Genomic DNA, 27,543 nt, shown 5'->3' with positions numbered 1-27,543 from the left:
TCCTTTTTCTCTTTTTCAGAAAATCTTTCAGCTGCCGTTTCCTACTAGTTCCTTGGTAACTGAGGGCAGCTGGCCAGGGCCACCCTCCGGTGTTGCCTGAAGGTCAAGGCGTAAATGGGGATAGCTGCCCTGCCCAGAAGGGGAAAAGACTCTTTTCTCTATTTTCCGGTTATAGTCCCTGATCCCTATCTGTGATGCAACTGGCAGCGGCAGCTCATCCAGAGCGAACTCACGCATGTTTCAGGTGACTTAAATCCTCTTTTCTTATGCAAAATTCTCCTTAAAGTCAGCCTGTAAGGGCAAAAGATAATGTATCTCATGCATTTGACTTACCTTCTCTTACTCGATTTATTTGACTGTCTGAAGACCTTTGGGATCCACAAGCTTCAGTAGACATTCTACATCTCAGACTTCCACTGAGGGGATCCCATAGGTTGATGGTCATTGCTTCTGCATCAATTTGCTTGCCCTGAATCTCACAGAAATTCTCAACCCCAGCCAGGCGCAGTGGCTCACACCTGTAATCTCTGCACTTTGGGAGGCCAAGGCGGGTGGATCACCTGAGGTCAGGAGTTTGAGACCAGCCTGGCCAACATGGCGAAACCCCATCTCTACTAAAAATACAAAAAAATTGGCTGGGCATGGTGGCACACGCCTGTAATCCCAGCTACTCAGGAGGCTGAGGCAGGAGAATTGCTTGAACTCGGGAGGCGGAGGTTGCAGTGACCCAAGATCATGCCACTGCACTCCAGCCAGCCTGGGCAACAAGACCAAAACTCCATCTAAAGCCGGGCACTGTGGCTCACACCTGTAATCCCAGCACTTTGGGAGGCCGAGGCGGGTAGATCACGAGATCAGGAGATCGAGACCATCCTGGCTAACATGGTGAAACCCCATCTCTACTAAAAAGTACAAAAAATTAGCCGGGCGTGGTGGCGGGCGCCTGTAGTCCCAGCTACTCAGGAGGCTGAGGCAGGAGAATGGCGTGAACCCGGGAGGCGGAGCTTGCAGTGAGCCGAGATCGCGCCACTGCACTCCAGCCTGGGCGACAGAGCGAGACTCCATCTCAAAAAAAAAAAAAACAACTCTGTCTCAAGAAAAAAGAAAGAAAGAAAGAAATTCTCAATCTCAGTCTTTTACATACCGCTGGATCCTTCCTTCACAGAGAATACCCCACCAACCTTGGTACTATTAACTCTGCAATGTTTCAGAACCTCCTTAGTCCTGTGAGGAATGCAGGAAGATACATCACACTGAAATTGGTGGGATACTAAAAGTCTGGGATTACGCCCAGGAACCAAAGGAAAGCTCACAGTAGACCATCGCCACTGGAGGGAAAACATATAAAGCAGCACTGGTGCCCACCTAAAGTCAGAGATGTCTGACACTCTAAGATTGGACCCCAAAGGGGGATCCTCTAGGGGATCCAACTCCAGACCTCAACCTCTCCGAAGGGGACACCCTAGGCTGAGGTTCTGAGGAATAGTACTACACCCTTCTTAGGATTTTCTCTCTTACAGACAATAATAGGAAACACTCCATCTATTCCATCTGACTCCCTGCTTGGCTGCATCCTCAACAACTGGAATAAATTTGACCCTGATAATCTAAGGAGGAAACACTTGATATTCTTTTGCAATACTGTTTGGCCCCAACATTGTTTGGAATCTGGAGTTTGCTGTTGAATGGGAAAGTGAGATGGAGTTGCATGTATCCAGGCATTTGTGCTGCTGTTCCTTTTTTTTTTTTTTTTTTTTTGAGATGGAGTCTCGTTCTGTCACCCAGGCTGGAGTGCAGTGTCGTGATATCAGCTTACTGCAAGCTATGCCTCCGGGGTTCATGCCATTCTCCTGCCTCAGCCTCTCAAGTAGCTGGGACTACAGGTGCCCACCACCAGGCCTGGCTAATTTTTTGTATTTTTAGTAGAGATGGGGTTTCACCATGTTAGCCAGGATGGTCTTGATCTCCTGACCTCGTGATCCGCCTGCCTGGGATTACAGGCGTGAGCCACCGCGCCCAGCCGACTTAAGTAAATCTTTACTGAAGAAGCTGGCTTTAAAATTATTGGTAAAATGAAAATAGAAATGTCTTCAGAATTGTCAACATATATGGTTTTGTATTTGTCTTTGCAAGATATTTTAAGGTGTCAGTGTTTGGCACAGAAGGTTATAAAGGTATTAACCCAGCCAAAACAAAAAATGGTCCTGGTTTGTATGCTTTCTTTGACAAATGAGACTAGTTTGGCCGGGCATGGTGGCCAGTGCCTGCAATCCCAGCACTTTGGGAGGCCAAGGTGGGCAGATCACCCGAGGTCAGGAGTTCGAGACCAGCTTGGCTAACACAGTGAAACCCATCTCTACTAAAAATAAAAAAAATTAACTGGACGTGGTGGTGCATGCCTGTTGTCCCAGCTACTCAGGAGGCTGATGCAGGAGAATCACATGAACCCAGGAGATGAAGGTTGCAGTGAGCTGAGACTGTGCCTCTGTACTCCAGCCTGGGCAAAAGAGCAAGGCTCTGTCTCAAAAAATAAATAAACAAATGAGACTAATTTAATGTTGTTAGCTGAATCTTCTGAGTTATTAGCAAAAATACCTGTGTATTTAACTTTGAGGCTTTTTTTCAGTGAGCAAATGATATTCGTTGGTAATAAAAAAATGGCTAACAAGGAAATAACTTTAGAGGATGGTGTCTACTATCTTAGTTTTCAGAAGTAATCTAGATAAAATGTTAAAATGAAAGAATTGAGTAAATGAAATTGGGATAAATGTTTTAGGTAAACTCTTTGTGTAATTTAAAATCTTAAAATTGTTTTTGATGTTCATTGGATATCTGGGTCATTTCCAATTAAGAAAGGATTATGGGTTGGGTGCGGTGGCTCACGCCTATAATCCCAGCACTCTGGGAGGCCAAGGTGGGTGGATCACAAGGTCAGGAAATCGAGCCCATCCTGGCCAACTTGGTGAAACCCCGTCTCTACTAAAAATATAAAAGTGAGCTGGGTGTGGCGGCACGTGCCTGTAATCCCAGCTACTCGGGAGGTTGAGGCTGGAGAATTGCTTGAACCAGGGAGTCAGAGGTTGCAGTGAGCCGAGATTGTGCCACTGCATTCTAGCCTGGTGACAGAGCAAGGCTCCGTCTCAAAAAAATAATGATAATAAATAAATAAAAAGGAAGGATTATGCTATGGGGAAATATGTTTCTAAAAGTTGTGGAATTCTTCTCATCTATAAAATGCTCATATCTAATAGTTCAGGATTTCTTGCTTTTTAGGGTTTCACTAAAATTTACGGTTACTAAGGATAAGAATTCTAGTTAACAAATGATTCTGTATACAAAAGATGCCAAAAAAGATGTGCTACTGGTAAGAAAGAAATGATTTTGTGTAGTTCAGAGGTTGTCTAAAGGTTGATTCAGGTTGTTGACTTAAAAAAAAGGGTTATTTATGAAACAAGGTAGTAAGAAACCAGTAAGTACGGGAGAGAGAGGTGAAGAAAGTTATGTATATGAAGATGTATTCTTGGTAGGGAAGGATGTAGCAATAATAATTTTGTATAAGACAGGATCCTGTATGGTAAATTCTTGTCCTAAAGTTAAATGAATGGTTGTTTAAAAAGAGGGATGTTTAGGACAAGTCAGAAAGTCCAGGCATGTCATAGAAGGTCTGTGTAAGTCGTGAAAAGGATGCATGTAAAAAAAGTAGAATGTACTTTTGGTAAAAGGCATGAGAATGTGGATTTCTTGCCAAAGTTTGGAGGGTTAAAAGACAAGTTGTAGAAGGTTTATGAAAAATTAATTGTAGAAGGGATTCTGTGTGTGAATATATTGGCTAAAGCTAAAGGGGAAGACTGGCAATTAGACCTCACTGATATGCCAGCTTGCAAAGGATAAAAGTTTCTGCCAGTACTAACAGACACCTTTATTGGCTGGGTTCAAGCGCACCCTACCAGAACAGAGAAGTTTAATGAAGTTATAAAGGTTCTCTTAAAGGAAATAATCCCCTGGTTTGGGTTACCTCAAAGCCTCCAAAGTGATAACAGCCCATCTTTTGTCTCCTAAATAACTCAAGGGGTTGCTAAGGTTCTCAGAATCAACTATTATTTACATTCAGCATGGAGACCTCAATCCTCCTAAAAAGTGGAAAGAGCTTAGCTAACTCTAAAACAGGAGTTCCTATGTCAGGAAACATCAGAAACTTGGATCTGCTTACTGCCCATAGCCCTCTTAAGAATCCATAATTCCCCTAGAGAAAAAATTATTATGAGCCCACACAAATGTTATACAAAAGGCCATTTTTAACTAATGATCTAATCTCTGATCCAGAAACATCCAGTTTAGTAAAATACCTAGTTAACCTGGGATTATTTCAGCAGGCTTTACAAAAGTTTGGAACTCAAAAGCTCCCCACACCAGGAACTAACCACCAACCCAAAATCAGGCCAACAGACAAGGTACTTGTTAAAACACAGAAGGAGGGATCACCTGCTCAATAATTACAATCAAAGTGGAAGGGACCATTTTCAATGGTACTGGCCATGCCTCCTGGGGTCAAAGTACTAGGATTAGATAGTTGGATACATCTTTCTGGTGTCAAGCCTGTGTTATGTGAAGTCCCAGACCTGGAACCTGAAGCTCCCATCAGCCACTACACCTGTGAACTTGTGAAAGACCTGAAGTACCTGTTTAAAAGACAGCCAAAAGGTAAGTAAAAGCCTACCAACTTTCCTTGGTGTCTTTGTTGCTTAGTTACTTTAAACTGGATAATAGTAGCCATTGTAATACTTCTACAATTTAATTGCTTTCTTCTAAACAAATGGAATAACTTCCTTTGTAATAATTAAACAAAGGGTTTTAATTAATTCTTATAACAAGCATTCCTGACAGCATAGGTATCCACCCCTGAAGTTCCTATTCTATAGCACAAAATAACAAATAAGTATTTTTTGGTTCCATAATGGTCACCCACAGCCTGTGTATACAGGACCATGCATAATGGGAATCAGCTTTATTTTACAACACAACTTCACTTTACCCCTCCAGCAATTAATGGATTCTGGGTATTTATTAAAAACTTTACATTTAACTCAAAGACAGTTAAATACCACCAGCCCAGCTCTGGCAAAGACTGTTGGCTTTGTTTATCTCCAGCATCATTCAAATACACTACCACCCCGATCCCAGCTCAATCTTTGGCCTTGGAAAAAAAACATGAACTACAATGACAGGACAAGCAGTAAACCTTCTCCAGTACTATCAGAGTATCCTTTCTGGGGTTGCATCCCACAGAAACCCATTTGGGGCCCAATATCAATGTACACAGAGCTAAAATTCCAGGTGCCACTTTGTATTAAGAGAAGCCAAAATTTTGGTCAGGCCCTGGGAACCCTGAAAAGTCATCAGTGTAACTACACCCTAGAGATTAACCCCTCACATGATTACATAAGCTATGCAGTTACCCAGACTGTGTCATTTAGAAAACCTGTATGGTTTTCATGAAAACCATCCCTAGATAAGGACACTTCAAAGGATACACAGTCTAAGTACTGCCAAGGTAAGCCCACTAGCTATGATCATATTTTCCCTTGGGAAGACTGCACTAATCCTCAGACATCTAGTTATCTTTTGGTTCCCCAGTACGAAACACCTCTGGATGCTTGTTGGTAGACACTAAGCCTAATTACCTCCAATGGGAAAAAAGAACTGCTGGGGCAACTCAGAATATTTCCCAAGGTCCTTTCCAGCCTTTAACCGGCGCCACCTTCATAGGGACCCTAACCACTTGGGAAAGTGAAAACAACAAGCTAACCCACATGTTCACCATAGAAAATTCTTGTCTTGAAAAAGTAGGAGCCTTTTTCCTGTGTGGAACTAGTTCTTACTTATGTTTACCAGCCAATTGGACTAGAACCTTTACACTTGTTTATTTAGCCTCTGAAATTAATATAGCTCCCAAGAACCAATCCCTCATTATACCTTTAACTGCAATTGCCAGACACAAATGAACCATCCAACTCACATCCCTTTTGGTAGGACTACAAATAACCGCAGGACTGGGAATGGGAGTTAGCGGAGTTGCAACATCCCTATCCTATTATCAATGCTTTTCCAAGGATTTTATGGAAAGCTTGAATGACATTGCCCAAAGTAAAAAAGAAAAAAATAGAGACATTGGCCAAAGTATCATCACCATACGAAATCAAATAGATGCCTCAGCAGCAGTTGCTTTGCAAAACAGAAGGGGACGAGATCTCCTAACTGCTGCAAAGAGGGGCTTAGGTCTTTTTCTAGAGGAAGAATGCTGTTTTTATGCCAAACAATGAGGATTAGTAACAAATGCCACCCAAAAACTACCCAACTGGGCCTCTAAAATACAACAGCAGCTATCTGAGTCATGAGGATCCTGGTCAAAAATGCTAAGTTGGGGTTCATGGCTCCTTCCTCTGGCCAGCCCATTAGTAATGACTATACTTGCCTTGGTTTTTGGACCATGTTTGCTAAATCTCTTAACCAAATTCATTTCCTGTCACCTAGAGACCATCAAGCTTCAGATGATCATGTGACAATGTTTCCAGCCAGTTCCAGGTGGAGACACCACCCCTGGCCATCAAGAAGCTATCCTGTCTCCACTAGACAGGGCGGGGAGAGAGTCCTGTGATTCCCCAGTAGGTAGGGACTGTGCCTCAGGTCAGAATAAAGCAGTTACAGAAGAAAGACTATCAATCCCTTTACCTCCCATAAAGATTTATGAGGATCATGTCTTTCGGGGGGAAATGAGGTAGGAGAACAGGGTATGGAGGCAGGAAACCTAAGGGTGATTAATGCTGATTTCCTGGAACTGAATCAAAAGGAAAACCCAAACTTTCCATGCCCCAAGTAACAAAAGGATCAGAGGCAACCCCCGCCTTCTGTGTCGCAGATGAAAAATGGAAAGTACCTCTTCCTGCAACCAATGAGACTGGTCACTGGCCTAGTTTTCATCTGCATAGAGGTTTAACTTTGTAACTTCACTTCAGCCTCTGTTGGTCACCTTCCGCAACCAATCAGACTAGTTATGGGCCACTACTTCATTTACAGAGGATATAAACCAAGTAACCAATGGGAAACCTCTCAAGGGGATTTAAACCCCAGAAAATTCTGTAACCAGTGCTCTTGAGCTGCTTGCTCCAGACCACTCCCATTGTGTGGAGTGTACTTTCATTTTGATAAATCTATGCTTTTTTTGCTTCATTCTTTCATTGTTTTATGCATTTTGTCCAATTCTTTGTTGAAAATGCCAAGAACCTGCACATCCTCCACCAGTAACACCAGGGGCTGGGGATGAGGGAGGGATGAATGGGTAGAGCACAGAGGATATTTAGGGTAGTGGAACTACTCTGTCTGATACTATAATGGTGGATACATGACATTGTACATTTGTCCAAATGCACAGAATATACAACATCAGGAGTGAAGCCTGGCCAGGTGCAGTGGCTCATACATGTAATCCCAGCACTTTGGGAGGCTGAGGTGGGAGGATCACTTGAGCCCAGGAGTTCAAGACAAGCCTGGGCAACACAGTGACACTCCATCTCTACAAAAAATTTTTAAATTAGCCAGGCATGGTGGTGCATGGCTGTGGCACCCGAGGCTGGGGTGCAGAGAGGTGGGAGGATCACTTAAGCCCAGAAGGCTTAAGCTATGACTGCACCACTGTCTCAAAAAAAAAAAAAAAGAAAAAAAAAAGCATGAACTCTATCATAAACTATGGACTTTGGGTGATAATGATGCCTCAAGGGCAAGGGGTAGTGGCTCACGCCTGTAATCCCAGCACTTTGGGAGGCTGAGGGGGGCGCATCATGAGGTCAGGAGATCGAGACCATCCTGGCCAACATGGTGAAACTCTAACTCTACTAAAAATACGAAAATTAGCTGGGCGTGGTGGTGCGTGCCTGTAGTCCCAGTTAGTTGGGAGGTTGAGGCAGGAAAATCACTTGAACCTGGGGGGCGGAGGTTGCAGTGAGCTGAGATCACACCACTGTACTCCAGCCTGGTGACAGAGTGAGACTCTGTCTGGGAAAAAAAAAAAGGATGCCTCAAGATAGGTTTGCCGATTGTAACAGATGTACAATACAAATCCAAGTTGTTAACAGCAGGAGAGACTGCATGTGTGTGTAGGACAGCAGACATGGGTGGGAACTCTGCACTTTCTCGTCAACTTACCTATAAAACCTAAAACTGCTCTAAAAAATAAAGTCTATTAGCCTGGGCAACATGATGAAACCCTATCTCCATTAAAAATACAAAAATTAATGGCCAGGTGCAGTGGCTCATACCCGTAATCCCGGCACTTTGGGAGGCTGAGGTGGGTGGATCACCTGAGGTCGGGAGTTCGAGACCAGCCTGACCAACATGGAGAAACCTCATCTCTAATAAAAATACAAAATTAAGGCCAGGCGTGATGGCTCACACCTGTAATCCCAGCACTTTGGGAGGCTGAGGCAGGCGGATCATGAGGTCAGGAGATCAAGACCATCCTGGCTAACATGGTGAAACTCTGTCTCCACTAAAAATACAAAAAATTAGCCGGGCATGGTGGACATGCCTGTAATCCCAGCTCCTTGGGAGGCTGAGGCAGGAGAATCACTTGAACCTGGGAGGTGGAGGTTGTGGTGAGCTGAGATTGTGCCATTGCACTCCAGTCTGGGCAACAAGAGCGAAACTCCGTCTTAAAAAACAAAAACAAAAACAAAAGAATTAGCCAGGTGTGGCAGTGTGTGCACCTGAGTCCAAGCTACTAGGGAGGCTGACGCATGAGAATTGCTTGAGCCAGGGAGATGGGGGCTATAGTGAGCCAAGATAGCGCCACTGCACTTCAGCCTGGGCAACAGAGTAAAACCCTATCTCAAAATAAATAAATAAATAAATATATTAATTAAAAACAAAACAAATCAAGTAAAGAGGCCTAAATGGTTGGGATGATGAACATGTTCTAGAACTGATTGTGGTGAGGGTTCCACACTCAGGGAAGACACTGGAAGCCATGAACTGCATACTTCGAATTGGTGAACTCCTTTGAATGGGTGAACTGCTGCAAAGAGCACCCAAGGAGGCTTCCTCCCAACAAGGCTCCCTCCGTGGCCCCTGGGGCCCTGCAGAGAGCTCTCTGTCCAAGCCTGTTAAACGTTGAGCTGCTCACCACAAGGTCTGCTCTTACCTCGGGGGGCCTCCTGCTCTGCCCTGCACAGGTCCTCTTCTTGCTCCAGCTGAGAGATCACATCAGATTTGGAAAGGAAAAGCCCTGGTCAAAGACAGAAAAAGGACTTGCTCCTCTGCTTGGACACCAAGAACCATGTCCTGGGTCCAAGCTTCAGCCCCTAGTGCCGTCCCGAGGAAACTCCCCACTGTTGGGACTACAAGTCACAAACCTGTCCCAGAGGTAGAATGAAGGGCAACCCCTGGGACCTGCACCTGAAAGGGACCTGCTTCCAGTATCTTCCAGCACATCCCAGAACACCCTTCAGAACTTGGTACAGCTTTGAGTCCTAGGGGTAGAACCTCCTTCCATGGGCACAGCCACTTACCCAGGGAGACAATATGCTCCCAGGTCTCCAGTGTCACCTCTCGGTACAGTGTCCTCTGGGCCAGGTCCAGCTGTTCCCACTCCTCCTGTGTGAATGCCATAGCCACATCCTCGAAGCACACAGATGCCTGAAACAGGGCACTTGTTACTGCTCAGAGACCCCAGGTCCTCATGCCCTCACGGAGGTACCTGCTAAGGCCTAAATGTTGGTGTCCCCCTGTAAAATTCATACATTGGAACCTAATACCCAATGAGATAGTGTTAAGAGGTGGGGTCTTTACAAGGCAATTAATGTCCTCATAAAAGAGGCTTGAGGGAGCCTGTGTTCACCTTCTACCATATGAGGACATGTAAAAGGTGCCATCTATGAGACAGCAGGCCCCAACTAGACCAACTCTGTTGACACATTGATCTTGGACTTACCAGCCTCCAGAACTATGAGCAGTCAATTCTGTTGTTTGTAAATTGCTCACTCTAAGGTATCTTATTATAGCAACCCAAACGGACTGTGACAGCTCCATGTATGTGGTCTGTACCATTCCTTTTCTGGGCATCTCACCTCTTGCCAGTCACAGCAGTGGTCCTGATTTCTAGACTGGAAATGACAGGAACTCCACTAGGAGATCCTCACCCACTGCCTCTCTACAAAAATCACAGATTCGAAATGAGGTAAGAAAGACACTCTAAATCAGGGGTGGGAAAACTGCAGCCTGTAGGACAAATCAGGGCTGTGGTGTGTTTTCAAAAGGCTAACGCTATAGAATGAACTGTGTTCCCCAAATTCACATGTTGAACCCTAACTCCCAAAGTGACTGTTGAAGAAGGTGATTCACCGGGCACGGTGGCTCACGCCTGTAATCCCAGCACTTTGGGAGGCCGAGGTGGGCAGATCACAAGGTCAGGAGTTCGAGACCAGCCTGGCCAACATGGTGAAACCCCGTCTCTACTAAAAATACAAAAATTAGCCGGGCATGGTGGCACATGCCTGTAATCCCAGCTACTCTTCCTGGCTGCAGCAGGAGAATCGCTTGAACCTGGGAGGCAGAGGTTGCAGTGAGCTGAAATCGCGCCACTGTACTCCAGCCTGGGTGACAGGGTGAGACTCCATCTCAAAAAAAAAAAAAAAAAAAAAAAAACCACAAAGAAGGTGATTAATTTTAACTGTTTAAGAACTGTTTAAGAAGGTGACTGGGGGTCGGACGCGGTGGTTCATGCCTGTAATCCCAACACTTTGGGAGGCCGAGATGGGTGGATCACTTGAGGTCAGGAGTTCGAAACCAGCCTGGCCAACATGGTGAAATCCCATCTCTACAAAAAATTAGCTGGGTGTGGTGGCGCGCACCTGTAATCCCAGCTATTTGGGAGGCCGAGGCAGGAGAATTGCTTGAAACCAGGAGGCAGAGTTGCAGTGAGCCGAGATTGTGCCACTGCACTCCAGCCTGGGCAACAGAGCGAGACTCCGTCTCAAAAAAAAAAAAAAAGGTGATTAAGATTAAATGAAGTCACAAGGGTGGGACCCTAATCCAATAGGACTAGAGTCCTTATAAGAAGAGGAAGAGGCTGGGCATGGTGGCTCACGCCTGTGATTCCAGCACTTTGGGAGGCCGAGGCTGAAGCATCTCTTGAGTCCAGGAGTTTGAGACCAGCCTGAGCAACATGGCAAAACCCTGTCCCCACTAAAAATATAATAAATTAGTCAAGCATGCTGATGCATGCCTGTAGTCCCAGATACTGGAGAGGCTGAGGTGGGAGGATCGCTTGAGCCCAGGAGTTCAAGGCTGCTGTGAGCCAAGATCATGCTGCTGCACTCCAGCCTGGGCAATAGAGGCAGATCCTACGTCAAAAAATAAAATAAGGAGAGGAAAAGACACTAAAGGGCATGTGTGCTCTCACTCTCTCTGCTCGCTACGTAAGGACACAGTGGGACAACGGCTGTTTGCAAGCCAGGAAGAGAGGGCCCTCACCATTTACAGGGGACTCTGCAGGTAGGTAACTACAGTGCTTTAAGGGGACACTCCCCCAGCCAGGGGTGTCCATGAGGATTGAGGGCCCAGTGTGGCCGTCCGGGTGTGGGGCTCAGCTCCATCCACCCTCAAGGGCCTGAGGAGCAACCACAAGCAGAATGTCGGAAGCACAGACCTGGCCTGGTGGAACAGGCATGGGAGACTCGCGCTGGGTCTAGTGCAGGGAGCTCTAGGCTCGTCCATGCTGGTGACGGGTGCCGCACTTTACTGCAGGGAGCTGGAGCGTTTCACTGGGAAGCACTGGCCAGCACTGCGGAGCGCTCCTGTGTGACAGCCTGCAGGGGCGGGTGCTATTCCTGGACCCATTTTACATCTGTGGAGACCAAAGCACTGAGAGCAAAGACCCCCCACTCACCTGGGGTGGAACCAGCATAGAACATGCTTCCATTTCCTCCCTGCACCTGAAGAGGCTGCTGTGTAGAGGGCAGAGGTCCTCAGAAGACCAGTCTGGGGTGGAAAACAAGCAGAGATTCAGCCCCTTGGCTCCTGCAAACCTCCAGGGCCAACACCCACCCTAGAGAACACGGGGCCGGCCACAAGCAGGGCTTCCCAGGTGCGGGAATGGGCCTCAGGCCTGGGTACAGACCTGGGCTACCTCAGGCTCAGGGGATGTGCCCAGTCATGTGCTGGGCGTCTCAGCTGTGAGCCCAGACACGCAGCAGCCCCCTCAACAGTCAAGGGCAAGGAGGGACATTTTTCCTATCATTTCGAGACTAAGGAAGGGAGGTGGAGGCCAGGTGTCTAAGTAATTGTACATTTAGCATATCACAATGGATCATAAGCTGTTTTCAGAAATGATGACAATGGGGGTGCGGGGACAAGGAGGATGTGACACTCCCCTGCAGGGCGGCGCAGGGAACTTCCCTCGGCTCTGGGAGGGGGTGTTGTACAGGGATGCCCTCCCTCGGTCTCAGCTGGAAGTACCAGGATGCTGCCTACTGCCAGGGCATGCCTGTCACCCTCTCTACTGAACTCAGTCACCAAACCCTTCATATCTTCTGCTTGTCTAATCCCCTTGCAGCAGTCACATCACTGTCCTACCGAGAGTTTGGCAAAAACCCTCTTGAATGTGGCACCAAACCCTTCCACACATCTGACTCCCATCGCCACATCGGCACTGAAGCACACCTTCTGCAGGCACCAACAGGTTACTCGAGACCACTGAACATTCCAGAAACGCATCCTGTATCTCTGCCTTTGCTCATCTGACTACGCTCACTTGACCTGATGGTGCCTTTCATTTGCACAATGCTTTCTAGTTCATGAAGAGCCTTGAACTCTGACCCCAAAGGCCAGCATGGTGGCTCAGGCCAGGAATCCCAACACTTTGGGAGGCTGAAGCAGGCAGACTGCTTGAGTCCAAGAGTTCAAGACCAGCCTAGGCAACAAAGTGAGACCCCCTCTCTACAAAAACGTTAGCCAGCCAGGCGCGGTGGCTCACGCCTGTAATCCCAGCACTTTGGGTGGCTGAGGCGGGCAGATCACAAGGTCAGGAGTTCAAGACCAGCCTGGCCAAGATGGTGAAACCCTGTCTCTACTAAAAATACAAAAATTAGCCAGGCATGGTGACGTGTGCCTGTAATCCCAGCTACCCAGAAGGCTGAGGCAGGAGAATCCCTTGAACCCGGGGGGGCGGGAAGTTTTAGTGAGCCGAGATTGCACCCCTGCACTCCAGCCTGGGCAACAGGGTAAGACGTTGTCTCAAAACAAAACAAAACAAAAAAAAAACACACAAAACGTTAGCCGGGCATGGTCTGAGGTCCCAGCGACTGGTGGGGGTAGGGGCTGAGATGAGAGGATGGCATGAGCCCTAGAGGTCAAGGTTGCAGTGAGCTGAGATCACACCACTGGACTCCAGCCTGGGCAACAGAGCAAGACCCTGTCTCAGAAAAAAAAAAAGCGAAACAACTCCCATTTGGGCTAGAAGAGCAGATAAAGGCAGGCCCTGCAGACACTGAACACTTATCATTCTCCCAGGTTTGAACGCTGGCATTTTTCTTGCCCCATAGTCTCAGACAAAAAAAAAAAAAAATTCCCTGGAATATCAAGTATCAAGCCATGCATTGCAGAAATCTTGCTTTCTCTGTGCTGTATTTTTTAGGCAGTTCTCACCTTTCCCTTCAAAGGCTTGGGAAACTTCTTCCACCAGCATCATCTCCTGCAGATGTTGCGGTGCTGTGGACTCACTCTGGCCAGGAACACAGAGCCTAAGCATGGGCCACCTCACAGCAGCCTCAACACTCGCAGCTGCTGGGACTTCACCCCAGCGATGCTCTCATTTCCCAGGCAATCTCTTCTGAGAACTCTCCTGCTCTCAAACACTTCTGGTGCCTGAGGCCTCCTTTCCTACGCTGAATTCTGCAGGAATACTCTCCCCTCTAGGCATGAGCTTCGTGGCAGGTCCTAATCTCTCTTCCGAACAGACACATAACATTCTTCAGGCAAACCAAGCACTCAAGTCCTCCAAGAACAAGCAGAAAGAGAGAGAGAGAGAAGTGAACAGCAAATTCAGTGCTGAAACAGAAGACAAAGACAACACAATGCCAAGAACTGCATGCGACCTCAGTGCCAGGGGGAGGACAGACAAGGCACCAACACACACAAAAGAAATGGAATGTAGGCTGGGTGTGGTGGCTCATGCCTGTAATCCCAGCACTTTGGGAGGCCGAGGCGGGCGGATCACGAGGTCAGGAGGTCGAGACCATCCTGGCTAACACGGTGAAACCCTGTCTCTACTAAAAAATACAAAAAAATTAGCCGGTGTGGTGGCGGGCGCCTGTAGTCCCAGCTACTCAAGAGGCTGAAGCAGGAAAATAGCGTGAACCCAGGAGGCGGAGCTTGCAGTGAGCCAAGATCGCACTACTGCACTCCAGCCTGGGTGACAGAGCGAGACTCCATCTCAAAAAAAAAAAAAAAAAGAAATGGAATGTGAATGATTAGAATTGCTATCAGAAGACAAGTTTGGGGAGGAGGCATTCACACCCTACCAAAAAAGGTTTAAAGTATAACATAAGTTATGACAAAATATTCAACTTGCAAGACAGAGTTGGTGTGAGTACGTACACATTTACCTGACTCCCAGCATTAAACTTACTCAAAAGAACAAAGTGGGCCAGGCACATTGGCTCACGCCTGTAATCCCAACATTTTGGGAGGCCAAGGCGGAAGCATCGTTTGAGCCCAGGAGTTCGAGAACTGCCTGGGCAACACAGTGAGACCCTATCTCCAAAAAAAAAAAAATATATATATATATATATATATATATTTTTTTTTTTTAATTGGCTGGCCATGGTGGTGCATGCCTGTGGTCCCAGGTTCTTGAGAGACTGAGGCAGGATGATTGCTTGAGCCCAGGAGGTTGAGATTGCAGTGAGTAGTGATCGTGCCACCACACTCCAGCCTCGGTGACAGAATGAGACCCTGTCTCAAACAACAACAACAATAACAAAAAGAAAAGAAAAGAAAAGGAGAAAGAGAAACAGAAGGAGAAAAAGAAAAAAATGACCCCTACCCCAAAAAGGTAAATGCTAAACCCATCATTCCATGATACTGGAATATTCACACTGCCACATCACACACACATTACAGGGAATGTGAAGGGCTGGTTTAGCAAGCCTGGGTTGTCCACACCCTGTACTTTTTTTTTTTTTTTTTTGAGACGGGAGTTTCACTCTGTTGCCCAGGCTGGAGTGTGGTAGCACGATCTCAGCTCACTGCAACCTCCGCCTCCCAGGTTCAAGCGATTCTCCTGCCTCAGCCTCTTGAGTAGCTGGGATTACAGGCGCGCATCACAATGCCCAGCTAATTTTTGTATTTTTTAAGTAGAAGCGGGGTTTCAGGATGTTGTCCAGGCTGGTCTCAAACTCCTGACCTCAAGTCATGCCTATAATCCCAGCACTTTGGGAGGCCGAGGTGTGCACATCACGAGGTCAGGAGATAGAGACCATCCTGGCTAACATCATGAAACCCCATCTCTACTAAAAATACAAAAAATTAGACGGGCGTGGTGGCGGGTGCCTGTAGTGCCAGCTACTCGGGAAGTTGGGGCAGGAGAATGGCATGAACCCGGGAGGCGGAGCTTGCAGTGAGCAGAGATCAGGCCACTGCACTCCAGCCTGGTCGACAGAGCAAAACTCCGTCTCCAAAAAAAAAAGAAAGGTCTGATCCTTGACTGGCTGTAACCTCTGAGCCCTTGGGATATCCTGCCTGTTAAAATGTCTCTGCCTGCCAGGGGCACTGGGCCATGGTGTATTAGGGGGATCTCTGGAGGGCCTGAGTAGCCAAAGTAATTTATATAGGCTCCATGCCTACATAACACATCCCTCAATAAAGAAACCTAAGCACCAAGGCTTGGGTGAGCTTCCTGGTCCACATGGTTGTTTGGAGAATTAAGCACTGTCTACGCAACTCCACTGGAAGCTGAATGAGCTGAATGCTGGTCCTGGTCTCTCCCGGACTCCCGTTTACATGCGTGCCTTTGCCCACTGTAATTTTTTTTTTTTTTGAGATGGAGTCTTGCTCTGTTGCCCAGGCTGGAGTGTAGTGGTGCAATCTTGGGTTACTGCAACCTCAGTCTCCTGGGTTCAAGCGATTCTCCTGTCTCAGCCTCCTAAGTAACTGGGACTACAAGTGCATGCCACCACACCTGGCTAATTTTTGTATTTTTAGTAAAGACGGGGTTTCACCATGTTGGCCAGGCTGGGCTCGAACTCCTGACCTCGGGCGATCCGCCCACCCCGGCCTCCCAAAGTGCTGGGATTATAGGCATGAGCCACCATGCCTGGCCTTGTAATTTTAATCTGTATCTTTTCAATGTACTAAACTGTAACTGTGAATATAAGAGCTTTTCAGAGTTCTGAGTCCATCTGGTCAACCTGAGAATGGTCTCGAGGACCCGCACACAGTGAACACCAGGCTTACTTAAAGAAACAGGCCTTCAGGAATTTCAAGAAAAGTGGGCCATTTCTTCACAGCAGAGGTCCTCAATTGGGGGCAGTTTTGCTTTCCGGGAACATTTGGCCACGTTTGAAGACAGTTTCCAGAGTTTGGTGGAAGTGGAGCGGGGAAGAGGTGTAGAAGGGGACAGCTACTGGCTGCAGTCTGGTGGGCAGAGGCCAGGACGGTGTAAAACATTCTACAGCTCATGGGGCAGCCCTAGAGGATGATCTGGCCCAAAATGCTGACTGTGCTGAGCTGAGAAATGGCTTTACAGGGAGGAAAAACCTTGCGGGCAAGCCTGTGTCAGGCACAGGACTCTTCAGCCTGAGGCCAACCTCACACAGCAGATGTGAAGAAAACCTGCAGCCACAGAGCACCCAGCCCTGTTTATTTTCACCACCTTCTCTTCCTGAACACGAAGGAGAACTCAGAGGCCAGTCAGGACACACTAACAGCAAATGCTGAACACTCTTGCCTCCCCTGCACAAGGAGAAGAAACTCACTCTGATGCCACCAAACCTGTGTCTTGTGTCCCCTCCCTGTTCTGCCTGTCCCTTTGCATGCTGATCAGGGCATTGTAATTTTTTTTTTTTTTTTTTTACCATGACTTAGTGGGTTGAATGATGGCCATATCCTAATCCCTACAACCTGTGAATATGTGACCCTACATGGAAAGAAAAGACCCACGTTGAGGATCTTTAGATGGGGAGACTGTTGGGGTCACCACAATGAACCCTACAATGAGGGAGGTGGGAGGACCAGAGACAGAGGAGGAGAAGTGACAACAACGGGAGGCTCCTGAGCCAGAAACCCACACCCACTCTGTACTGAGCGCACCACAGACCCTCATGTACGCACTCCTCTGCCTGGAAGCCTGTGACATCGATACTCACACGTGTACTGAGCAGTGACAGGGGAAGTCCTTCCTGACGCCTCCTGCGTGCTCTCCTCACATTCAGCCAAAACCCTGTGTCCCCGTCTTCCAGGCACTATGCACCGCTCCACAAGCCTGCCCCATGCCTGGCTCAGCCACTGTTTCTTGTGGGGGTTACCGCAGTGGGTTTGATGGGGTCCTGCCTTTGACTTTTCTCCTCTCTCCCAGGAAGCCGCAGGGACACCACAGAATGAAGCCTGTGTCACAGAACCCTGTGGAGTGCCAGCTTTTCGCTGCCCTTAGGAGAAAGCCCAAATTCCTTCACAATCTCCAGAAATCCCTTCCCAGATTAAAAATCTCAGCCAGCCGTGGTAACTCACACCTGTAATCCCAGCACTCTGGGAGGCCAAGGCCGGTGGATCATCTGAGGTCAGGAGTTCAAGACCAGCCTGATCAACATGGTGAAACCCCGTCTCTACTAAAAATACAAAATTAGTCGGGCATGGTGGTGCATGTCTGTAATCCCAGCTACTCAGGAGGCTGAGGCAGGAGAATCACTTGAACCCAGGAGGCAGAGGTTGCAGTGAGCTGAGATCGTGCCATTGCACTCCAGCCTGAGCAACAAGAGTTTTAAAAATCTCCAGACACTCACCACAGACCTTGTGACGTCTGTCCGTCTCATGGAACACCTTCCAGCTCCCCGGCCCCACAACACCCCACCTCCAGACGCATTTTCAGGCTTCTCTATCCTCGGGTGGCTCCGCACCTTGCTGCCTCCCCAGGCCCTGCCTCCATGCCGAATACTGGCCATGCCAACAAAGCTCCAGGCTTCTGGCACAGGTCACACACTGGGGTGTCTGCTGCACTCCAACAGCATTTAAGACACAAAAGGAAAATATGAGGAAGACAGGGAAGATAAAAAGCAGCTTGGAAGTCTCCATGGATGAGTGGGGAAAAAAAGCAAAAAGAAGGTGGGTGTGGGGGTCCTACCTGTAGCTGTAAGGGCCCCTTGGACAGCTGGCGGGGCAAGGGTCTGGTTCCGTCAGCCCGTGAGGTGAGCCGCCCTCCAGGCCAGGCTGTGCCTAACACTAGGCCCCAAGATGAAATCAGAGCCACAGCACTCGCAGAGGCTGCCAGGACCAGCAAGCTGCCGGCCCGCAGCGGCTCAGTGTCTTGTGGCCCCTGTAACCAATTTCCACAAAATTGTTGGCTTAAGATGAACAGAAGCTTGAGGCCAGGCGTGGTGGCTCACACCTGTAAACTTTGGGCAGCAGAGGCAGGCGGACTGCTTGAGCCGAGGAGATCAAGACAAGCCTAGGCAACATGGCAAAACCCCGTCTCTACAAAAAATACAAAAATTAGCCAGGTGTGGTGGCGCACACCTATAGTCCCAGCTACCTGGGAGGCTGTGGCGGGAAGATTGCTGGAGCCTGGGAACAGAGGCTGCAGTGAGCCAAGATCACACCGCTGCACTCCAGCCTGGGTGACAGAGTAAAACCCTATGTGGGGGGGGAAAAAAAAAGGGTAAAAAGTTTCATAGAATGAGGCCAGGTGTGGTGGCTCACTTCTGTAATCCCAGCACTTTGGGAGGCCGAGGCGTGTGGATCACTTGAGGTCAGGAGATCAAGACCAGACTGGTTAACATGGTGAAACCCTGTCTACTAAAAATACAAAAAATTAGCTGGGCATGGTGGCGCGCACCTGTAGTCTCAGCTACTTGGGAGGCTGAGGCACGAGAATTATTTGAACCCGGGGAATGGAGGTTGCAGTGAGCTGAGATCTCGCCACTGCACTCCAGCCTGGGCAATGGAGAGAGACTCTGTCTTAAAAAAAAAAAAAAGTTTCACAGAATGATACATACACACAAATGGAGGCTTAAAAATGCTAAATAAGGTCTACAGTCTAAGTAACAATATGTATCAATGTCAATGCCTGGCTTGTGAAAGATGTCACTTTCTGGAAAAGCTGGGTGAAGGGCACACAAGATACTCTGTACTATTTTGCAGCTTCCTGTAAGTATATATCTCAAAATGATGGCTTTTTGTTTGTCTGTTTCTGTTTTCTTTCTTTTTCTTTTTTTTGAGACACAGTTTCACTCTTGTTGCCCAGGCTGGAGTGCAATGGCGCGAAGCGATCTCGGCTCACTGCAACCTCCGCCTCCAGGGTTCAAGTGATTCTCCTGCCTCAGCCTCCGAGTAGCTGGGATTACAGGTATGCGCCACCACCCTGGCTAATTTTGTATTTTAAGCAGAGACGGGGTTTCTCCATGTTGGTTAGGCTGGTCTTGAACTCCCGACCTCAGGTGATCTGCCCGCCTCGGCCTCCCAAAGTGCTAGCATTGCGTGAGTCACCGCGCCTGGCTGTTTCTGTTTTCAAAATAGAGATGGGGTTTCGTCATGTTGCCCAGGCTGGTCTCAAACTCTTGGGCTCAAGCAATCCACCTGCCTTGGCCTCCCAAAGTGCTGGGATTACAGGCATGAGCCACTATGCCCAGACATGAAGTTGTTTTTTTGTTGTTTTTTTTTTTTTGAGACAGAGTTTCACTCTTGTTGCCCAGGCTGGAGTGCAATGGCATGATCTCGGCTCACTGCAACCTCCACCTCCTGGGTTCAAGCGATTCTCCTGCCTCAGCCTCCCGAGTAGCTCGGATTACAGGCATACGCCACCATGTCTGGCTAATTTTGTATTTCTAGTAGAGACAGGGTTTCTCCATGTTGGTCAGGCTGGTCTCAAACTCCCGACCTCAAGTGATCCACCTGCCTCAGCCTCCCAAAGTGCTGGGATTACAGGCACGAGCCACCAAGCCCGGCCTATGAAGTTGTTTTTTAATCACACAAATTTTAAAGTTAATTTATTTTTTAATTGACAAATACAAACTCTCTATATATTTGTCATGTACAATATATTTATAAATACATATGCACTATAGAATGGCTAAATTGAGGTAATTAACATATGCATTCACATACTTTTTTGTGGTGGGAATATTTTACTTTCTTAGCAATTTTCAAGCATATAAGAGATTATTAACTATAGCCACCACGATGTATAAATCACACACATTTTAGGTTAATTGCATAAAAAGTCAAAGATGTAGATAGCTAAAAGTAAAAATAATAAATAATCCAACATCTTAAGAGCCAGCCACTGTTACTATTTTGTGCCTACCGTCATGTGCCCCATAATGACGTTCTGGTCAGTGACAGACCGCATATATGATAGTGGTCCCATATGATTACAATGGAGCTACCCTATACAGGTGGGCCATTTTTTATCTTTTATACCATATTTTTACCGTACCTTTTCTATGTTTAGATATATTTACATATACAAATTCTCACCATTGTGTTATAGTTGCCTATAGTATTCACTACAATAACATGCTGTGTAGGTTTGCAGCCTAGCAGCAAGAGACTGTACCACATAACTTGTATGTGTATTAGACTATAACCACGTAGGTCTGTGTAAGCACACCGATGAAGTTCACACAACAAAGTCAGCTAACGACACATTTCAGAACATATCCCCATTATTATGGACTGGTAACTGCATGTCCTTTGAGAAATCTTCCTTAAAACAAACAAACAAACAAAAAACAACAAAAAGAGAGAGAAGTCTTCCTGTGTCAATACACACATGTTCACTAATCACCATAATGCGTTTCTAAAAAAAGTGATTATAATGTAAACACTCTCTTGAAACTTAGCATCGTAAAGTATCTCCCAATGCCAATAAACAATTTTTCTAATAGCTGTAATCACTGTAATAGCTGAATTTGATGAATGGACTGTAGTTTATTAATAGTCCCAGCTTTAAAGAGTTTAATGTTTCTGAATATTTAGGAGTTTTCCAAATTTCACCCTCACATCAGCCCTATAATGGCCACTCTTGCTTTCATACATGCTTGCCTTTCTGCATGTGTATGTTTAGGTTAAATATTCAAAAGCAGAATTGCCAGACAGCTCGCAGAATGCTGCACACAGGTACACAGGCAAAGGGAAGAACTGCTCCTTGAGCTATCCTAACACAGTAAGAGAGGAAAAGCAGCAGTGTCACCATCAACGATGATTAACTCTGGGCTCGCTCCAAGTGCCAGGCTCCAGGCCAGGGATGTAAGTGGGACCCAGACCCAGCAAGGGCACAACCTTGGCCTGTGGGGCCTTTTCCCAGGTAGCAGGGAGGCCACATGAGCAAACAGGCAACAACAGTGAAGTGCAGTCAGCATTGGATCAAGGAAAGACAACAGTTCTAGGCCCACAAGATGAGGCTAAGGGAAGGGAGGCACTCCAATGCACAGGCAGAAGCTGAGGCAGATTGGAAACCTCACCCCAGAGATTGGGAAGACCCTGGCCCATCCCGTGACCTGAGCATAGAGAAAGGCAAGGGCCACAGCTAGAGAAAGTCCCATACAAGTTTAGATTCTATCTCAGAGAGAGAGAAGGCATTGCTGGGCTTATGTAGATGTTGGCAGGCTGGAGAATGGACTGTGGGGAGTAAAGGTGGAATGAGGAGAAGAAGTGGCTATCACAAAAGGCCAGGACTCAAGGGACAGCAAAATGGAGAGAAGTGGGCAGATTCATTCTCTACATTGGAAGTATAATCAGTTATGCAATAGAATTGGGAGTGGAGGCTCAATAATGACATCTCTTTCTAGATTCAAGAACTTGGGAAAGTTTATATCTTTTCCCAGAGTGAACAAGTAGGAGGAGGGGAATCAAGACATGTTAAGGCTGGACACAATTTCCAAGTGGGAATGTTACACAGGCAGTTACATTTGCCAGCCTGAAGCCCAGAGAAGATACTGGGGCACCACAATAGAGATATTTAAGTCCATGAGACTCAGCAGCACTTAAACTGAACAGGAACAATCAAGTTACAAAGAGGGAACAGGACTCAGGACCAAGGGAATTCAATGATTTACAGATCTAATATAGGAGGGGCCTTGTGTACACAGAAGAAAATCTGGGTCTTTAAATTTTCCGTGGGCAGAATATATTACAGACAGAAGTGTGTAGATAAATCTATAATCTACCTTGACACCATACTTAAAATAATTTATTATACTCTATTTTGTCTTCCTGATCAAATTCTAAGACATGTGTTGAAGTTTCTCATATAGTCCTTCTCATATTTCCTTTAAGTACACAATTTTTGTTTTGTATCTATGCTATGGTGTCTGGTCCATAAACATTCAAGATTAATGTATCTTGTTCCTATAGCCTTTTATCACTAAAGAGGTGCTAAGGCCAGGCCTTAATCCTGTAATCATGCCTGTAATCCCAGCACTTTTGGAGGCTGATGTGGTTTGGCTGTGTCCCCATCTATATCTCTTCTTGAATTGTAGCTCCCGTAATTCCCACGTGTCATGTTGTGGGAGGGACTCAGTGGAAGGTAACTGAGTCATGGGGGCAGGTCTTTTCCTTGCTGTTCTTGTGACAGTTTCACTAGATCTGACGCTTGTATAAAGAGGAGTTCCCCTGCACACGCCCTCTTGCCTGCTGCCATGCAAGGTGTGACTTTGCTTCTCCTTCGCCTTCTGCCATGATTGTGAGACCTCCCCAGCTATGTGGAACTGTGAGTCAATTAAACCTCTTTCCTTTATAAATTACCCAGTCTTGGGTATGTCTTTTTTTTTTTTTTTTTTTTTTTTTTGAGATGGAGTCTCTCTCTGTCGCCCAGGCTGGAGTGCAGTGGCACGATCTCAGCTCACTGCAAGCTCCGCCTCCCAGGTTCACGCCATTCTCCTGCTTCAGCCTCCAGAGTAGCTGGGACTACAGGCTCCCGCCATCACGCCCGGCTAATTTTTTGTATTTTTTATTTATTTATTTATTTTTTTTTTTAGTAGAGATGGGGTTTCACCATGTTAGCCAGGATGGTCTCAATCTCCTGACCTTGTGATCCGCCCGCCTCGGCCTCCCAGAGTGCTGGGATTACAGGCGTGAGCCACCGCGCCCGGCCCGGATATGTCTTTATTAGCAGCATGAGAACAGACTAATACAGAGGTCAAAGCAGGAAGACTGCTTGAGCCTAGAAGTTGGAGACTAGCTTGGACAACTAAGTGAGACCAAGTCTCTACAAAAAAATCAAAAAGTTAGCTGGGTGTAGTGGCGTACACTTGTAGTCCCAGCTACTGAGAAGGCTGAGGTGGGAGGATCACTTGAGCTGGGAAGTCAAGGCTGCAGTGAGCTGTGATGTCATCACTGCACTCCAGCCTGGGTGACAGAGTGAGACCCTGTCTCAAAAAAAAAAAAAAAAAAAAAAAGATAAAAGTGTCTTAATGCTGTTGCACTAAAGGTCTACTTTATCTGATATTATCTTGTCACCCATTTCCTTATTTGTTTTCACTGATGGATCTATGCTCATCCCACCACCTGTTTGTCAAAGCCTGGATCACCTGACTCTTCTAAGTAGAGTGTATCTTTAACTTTTTATTTTCAGTTCAATTTCAAAGTGTCTACTAAAACAGAGTTCTACCCATCACATTTACTGTGAGAACTAGTCTTATTTCTGGCATTACATATTATATTTTCTATTAGTTTTCAAGTTCAAGACCAGCCTGGACAACATGGCGAAACCCTGTCTATACTAAAAAAAAAAAAAAAATTAGTTGGGTGTGGCGGCACACATCTGTAATCCCAGTAACTTGGGAGGCTGAGGCACAAGAATCGCTTGAACCCAGGAGGCGGAGACTGCAGTGAGCCGAGGTCATGCCACCATTCCAGCCTAGGTGACAGAGCAAGACCTTGTCTCAAGAAAAAAACAAAACAAAACAAAAAAACACATCAGGACTATTTTTTGAACTTGACAAAATATTTAAGCTTCTTTAATGAAAATAAAGACCTACGAAAAAGAGAGGTGACAGTCACAAACAGATAGTTCACAATAAAATAAACTACATGGCTGAAAAATGTACAAAGCTGCTCTGTATTAAAGACATATAATCCCAGCACTTTGTGAGGCCAAGGCAGGAGGCTCTCTTGAGGCTAGAAGTTCGAGACAAGCCTGGGCAACATGTGAGACCCCGTTTATAAAAAAATAAATAATAAAGACATGAATTAAAACACACCGGGGCCTATGATCTCAGCTTCCTTCCCTAGTAAATGCCCCAGGCCTTCCTACCTTTCAAAATCCACTGACCACTCAGGCTGTACTTCCTACAGGCCAGGCACTGTACCCTGTTCTCTGCCTGAATTCATGCATTTGATCTTCCTTGTAACCCCACAAAGACAATTAACAGAATTTACCCTGCTTTCTAAATGAGGAAACCAAGGCAGAAAGAACTTGAGTAAAACTTAACTGAGGCCTCGTGGCTGGGGAGTGAGAAGGTGGGAGCTCCATAGCTCATGGCCCTAAGCACACTACCACTCAGGCTCCCAGCCTCCCCGTCTGGTACACCCCACCCCAGCCCAGCCCAATGCCCCTGTTCTTTTTCTTAACATCCTTGGCCTGAGGCCCACCTCTTGGCCTCCCTGATCTGTTTGTTCTGTGCAATCTGCCTATGCCCTTGACTGCCCTCTCTGCCCAACCCTGCTAGTTTCTGAGTTCTGGGTGGTATAGGAGTTCAGGAACACCAGTATCCACTCAGTCACTATCCCCTTACAGCTGCGAGCTCATGCTCTCACACCCTACTTCAGTCCCCTCCCACCACTGTCCTCTCTGTGCAGACAAATCGGCCTTTTAATTCACTCCAAGGGATGACTCTGGACTCTTTCAACCTCCTGGCACACAAACTCCTGCAAGCCTGCACTCATTAGTAGCTCCCTTCAAATTCTGAGGTGAGATGTCTTCTCTCTGGTCAAGATGAATCCATATCCCAGTGCCCCACCCCCTGCCTCTTCTCCTCTCAGGTGAGGCCTGAACAGAGTGACCAACACTCTCAGTCTCCCCCTCCTCATCTTGCCCATCCTGCTCTGCTCTCTCACTCCCAAACACACACACAAACACAAATGTAGACCACATCCAAGAGGTCTGCCCAATATCTTATGTGTTACTATCTTGTCCTGATGCTCCTGGCCTTCCCTGGGGAATCTCTCACTGCCTGTGTCCATCTTTGCTCTCTAACCCTGTCCTTCCTTGTCTGGAGGCATCCAAGGGCAACGGCTGAGAACACTCACTTTGCAACCTGCTTTCAAAGTACTGGCTCCATTACCTGCCACTGTAGGACTCTGAACGGGTCTCTTTAACCTCTCCAGGCCTCAGTTTCCTCATCTGTAGACATCTGGAAAAACAGCAAGACCTGCCTTGTGAGGATGCTAAAAGAATTAATTGAGTTGCATTTACAGAGCTTAACATTGTGTTGACCTGCAAAAGGGGCACAACAGATGTATTCATAGTGATTATACTTGGACATAAAATTCCCCATCTGTTCCTCATACTGGACCTGTATGGTGGCTGATCTGGCAGAAGTCCCTCTGGCTGTAGGGCTGGGGAGGGAGTTGCTTTCTCTTTCCTTTTCCAGTTTTCTCCTTCCCTGCTTGTGGGGTGACGTTTCCAATCTGCTCCAGATTACGTGTCCAGCCCAAACCTCCTGGGCTTCCTGCCACTGCCATTCCCTCCTCCATATTCAGCCATGTCACCCACATGCTCCTCAACTCCCATGCAGAGACTGACCAGGCATTCCACATCTTCCTTGCACTGTGACTTCTACCCTGGCTCCACGCTGGAAACAGAAACACAGTCTTCCTCCGCTCCTTCCTGTCTTTTGGCATCCCTCCTTACACGGAGTCATTTCCACAATCAGATGTTTCCCTACTCCCTTAGACTCTGAAATCCAACCCCATGCCTTCCTCATTAGCACTGCCTTGTACGGTCCCCATCAAATATCACCCAACACAAATGGAACCCCGATCCCTCACTTACAGGCGTTACATACACATCCCATCCTGTTCACCTCTGTAGTCTCTCTATGGGGTGCACCAGCATCGCTTAACCATTGCAGGCCCCCAACATCCCAGTTACCCCTGCCCTGCGTGGACTGGCCTTAATCTTCTGTTCACTTGGAAAATACACATGTTCTCTGCAAGGTTCAAGCTTCACGTACCATTGGAAGAAAATGTGTCCACGTCTGGAGCTGGGATGAGCTCTGGGGTCCAATAGGCGCCACCTGCCTGGTGCCGCTGTGCCAGGAGGCTCTTGGCTGCCACCTGTGTATAAGGCGCAGAAGATGAGTTGAGGGAGGAAAAAGGAGCCGGGAGAGGCCCGCTGGGTCGGCAGCCCCAGAGCTCCAGACGCCGGCCTGAATCCCCCGCCCCTGCAGCCCTCGACCCAGGCACCCTCTGTCGGGAGGGCCCACCCAGTCCCACCCCTGCCCGTACCTGCGAGGTACTATAAGTTCCCTCTCAGCTCTGCAGCAGGAGAGCCTCCCGACAAGCTCAGACCCAGCCGGGCGCTCCTGCAGGGGAAACCTGACTGGACCGTCCTTCCCTGTTCCTGAGGCCGGAGAGATCCCGATCCCATCAGGCCCCTGCCCTTGCTCGGCCTCGCCGCATGAGGGACCCCCGCAGGCCCTGCTCGTTTCTCCGGCACGCCCAGGTCACTTGGGGCGGCTCTGGCCTGGTCCTGCGCTCCGGCCGCACCCGGCTAACAGTGAAACCTCCGCGCCAACCTTGAGGCAGCCAGACTCACCTGCACGCACCGGCCAATGGCGGTGCTTCCGGTGGCCGGCGGACGTGCCCGCGCTCCGCGCAACAAGCAACTCCCAGAAGGCCGCGCGCCGGTGGCCGTTGCTCCCACAGGCATAGTCATTGCCGGCGGGAGCATGGGGCCCTGCGGCGGCGAGACGAGCTTTTTCCTGTGTTCGCGACTAGCATTGTGGCTTAGGGAGTTGCTTCCCGCGGCTCTGCTCCTTGGAGCGCCTGTCCCCTCCCCCTTGAACGGGCCACGCTGGTTATCATCCAGCAACCGAAGCCGAGACTGTGGAGGCGGCGCCCGGCGTCCAGGGCGGGACTAGCGCCTATGGGGCTCGGCGCTGTCATCTCGGGGACCTTCCCGGCGCCTTGCCCTGCTGGGGAGAGAGACCAAGACTGAACCATGAGAACAGTCCAAGGCCGTTAACCGGGAGCTCAGGGGCAAGGGCGCCCGCCAACATCTGCGCCTGTGGCAGGGACTCAGGGACAGCCTGGGCGTGGGGACGCGTCCTAGTGATAGAA

General features: G+C 47.7%; 1 protein-coding gene across 14 annotated transcripts in view; it reads right to left on the bottom strand.

The window, feature by feature from the left end:
* The window catches only part of ZNF544 (zinc finger protein 544), a 48,808-nt gene extending 21,490 nt beyond the window's left edge, over positions 1-27,318 (bottom strand). For 7 of the 14 annotated variants that reach the window (XM_055370841.2, XM_055370847.2, XM_055370846.2 and 4 more), the window contains exons 1-5: positions 27,020-27,303; positions 26,436-26,538; positions 11,939-12,030; positions 9,561-9,687; positions 9,194-9,277 (exon numbers count right to left, since the gene is read on the bottom strand). In XM_055370841.2, coding sequence (XP_055226816.1) covers positions 9,194-9,277; positions 9,561-9,687; positions 11,939-12,030; positions 26,436-26,538; positions 27,020-27,154 — 541 coding nt within the window. In that variant the 5' untranslated portion in view covers positions 27,155-27,303. Of the gene's footprint in view, positions 1-1,733; positions 8,705-9,193; positions 9,278-9,560; positions 9,688-11,938; positions 12,031-13,695; positions 14,045-25,544; positions 25,614-26,435; positions 26,542-27,019 lie in introns of those variants that run through there. The other 7 variants (XM_055370845.2, XM_055370849.2, XM_063701736.1 and 4 more) reach the window with 6 other exon arrangements.
* Between the last annotated feature and the right edge of the window lie 225 nt (positions 27,319-27,543).

This window comes from Gorilla gorilla, chromosome 20 (genome assembly GCF_029281585.2).
Source record: "Gorilla gorilla gorilla isolate KB3781 chromosome 20, NHGRI_mGorGor1-v2.1_pri, whole genome shotgun sequence".
Taxonomy (NCBI): Eukaryota; Metazoa; Chordata; class Mammalia; order Primates; family Hominidae; genus Gorilla; species Gorilla gorilla.
The sequence above is the reverse complement of the archived record's forward strand: the minus strand, read 5'-3'. Positions and strand labels throughout refer to the sequence as shown.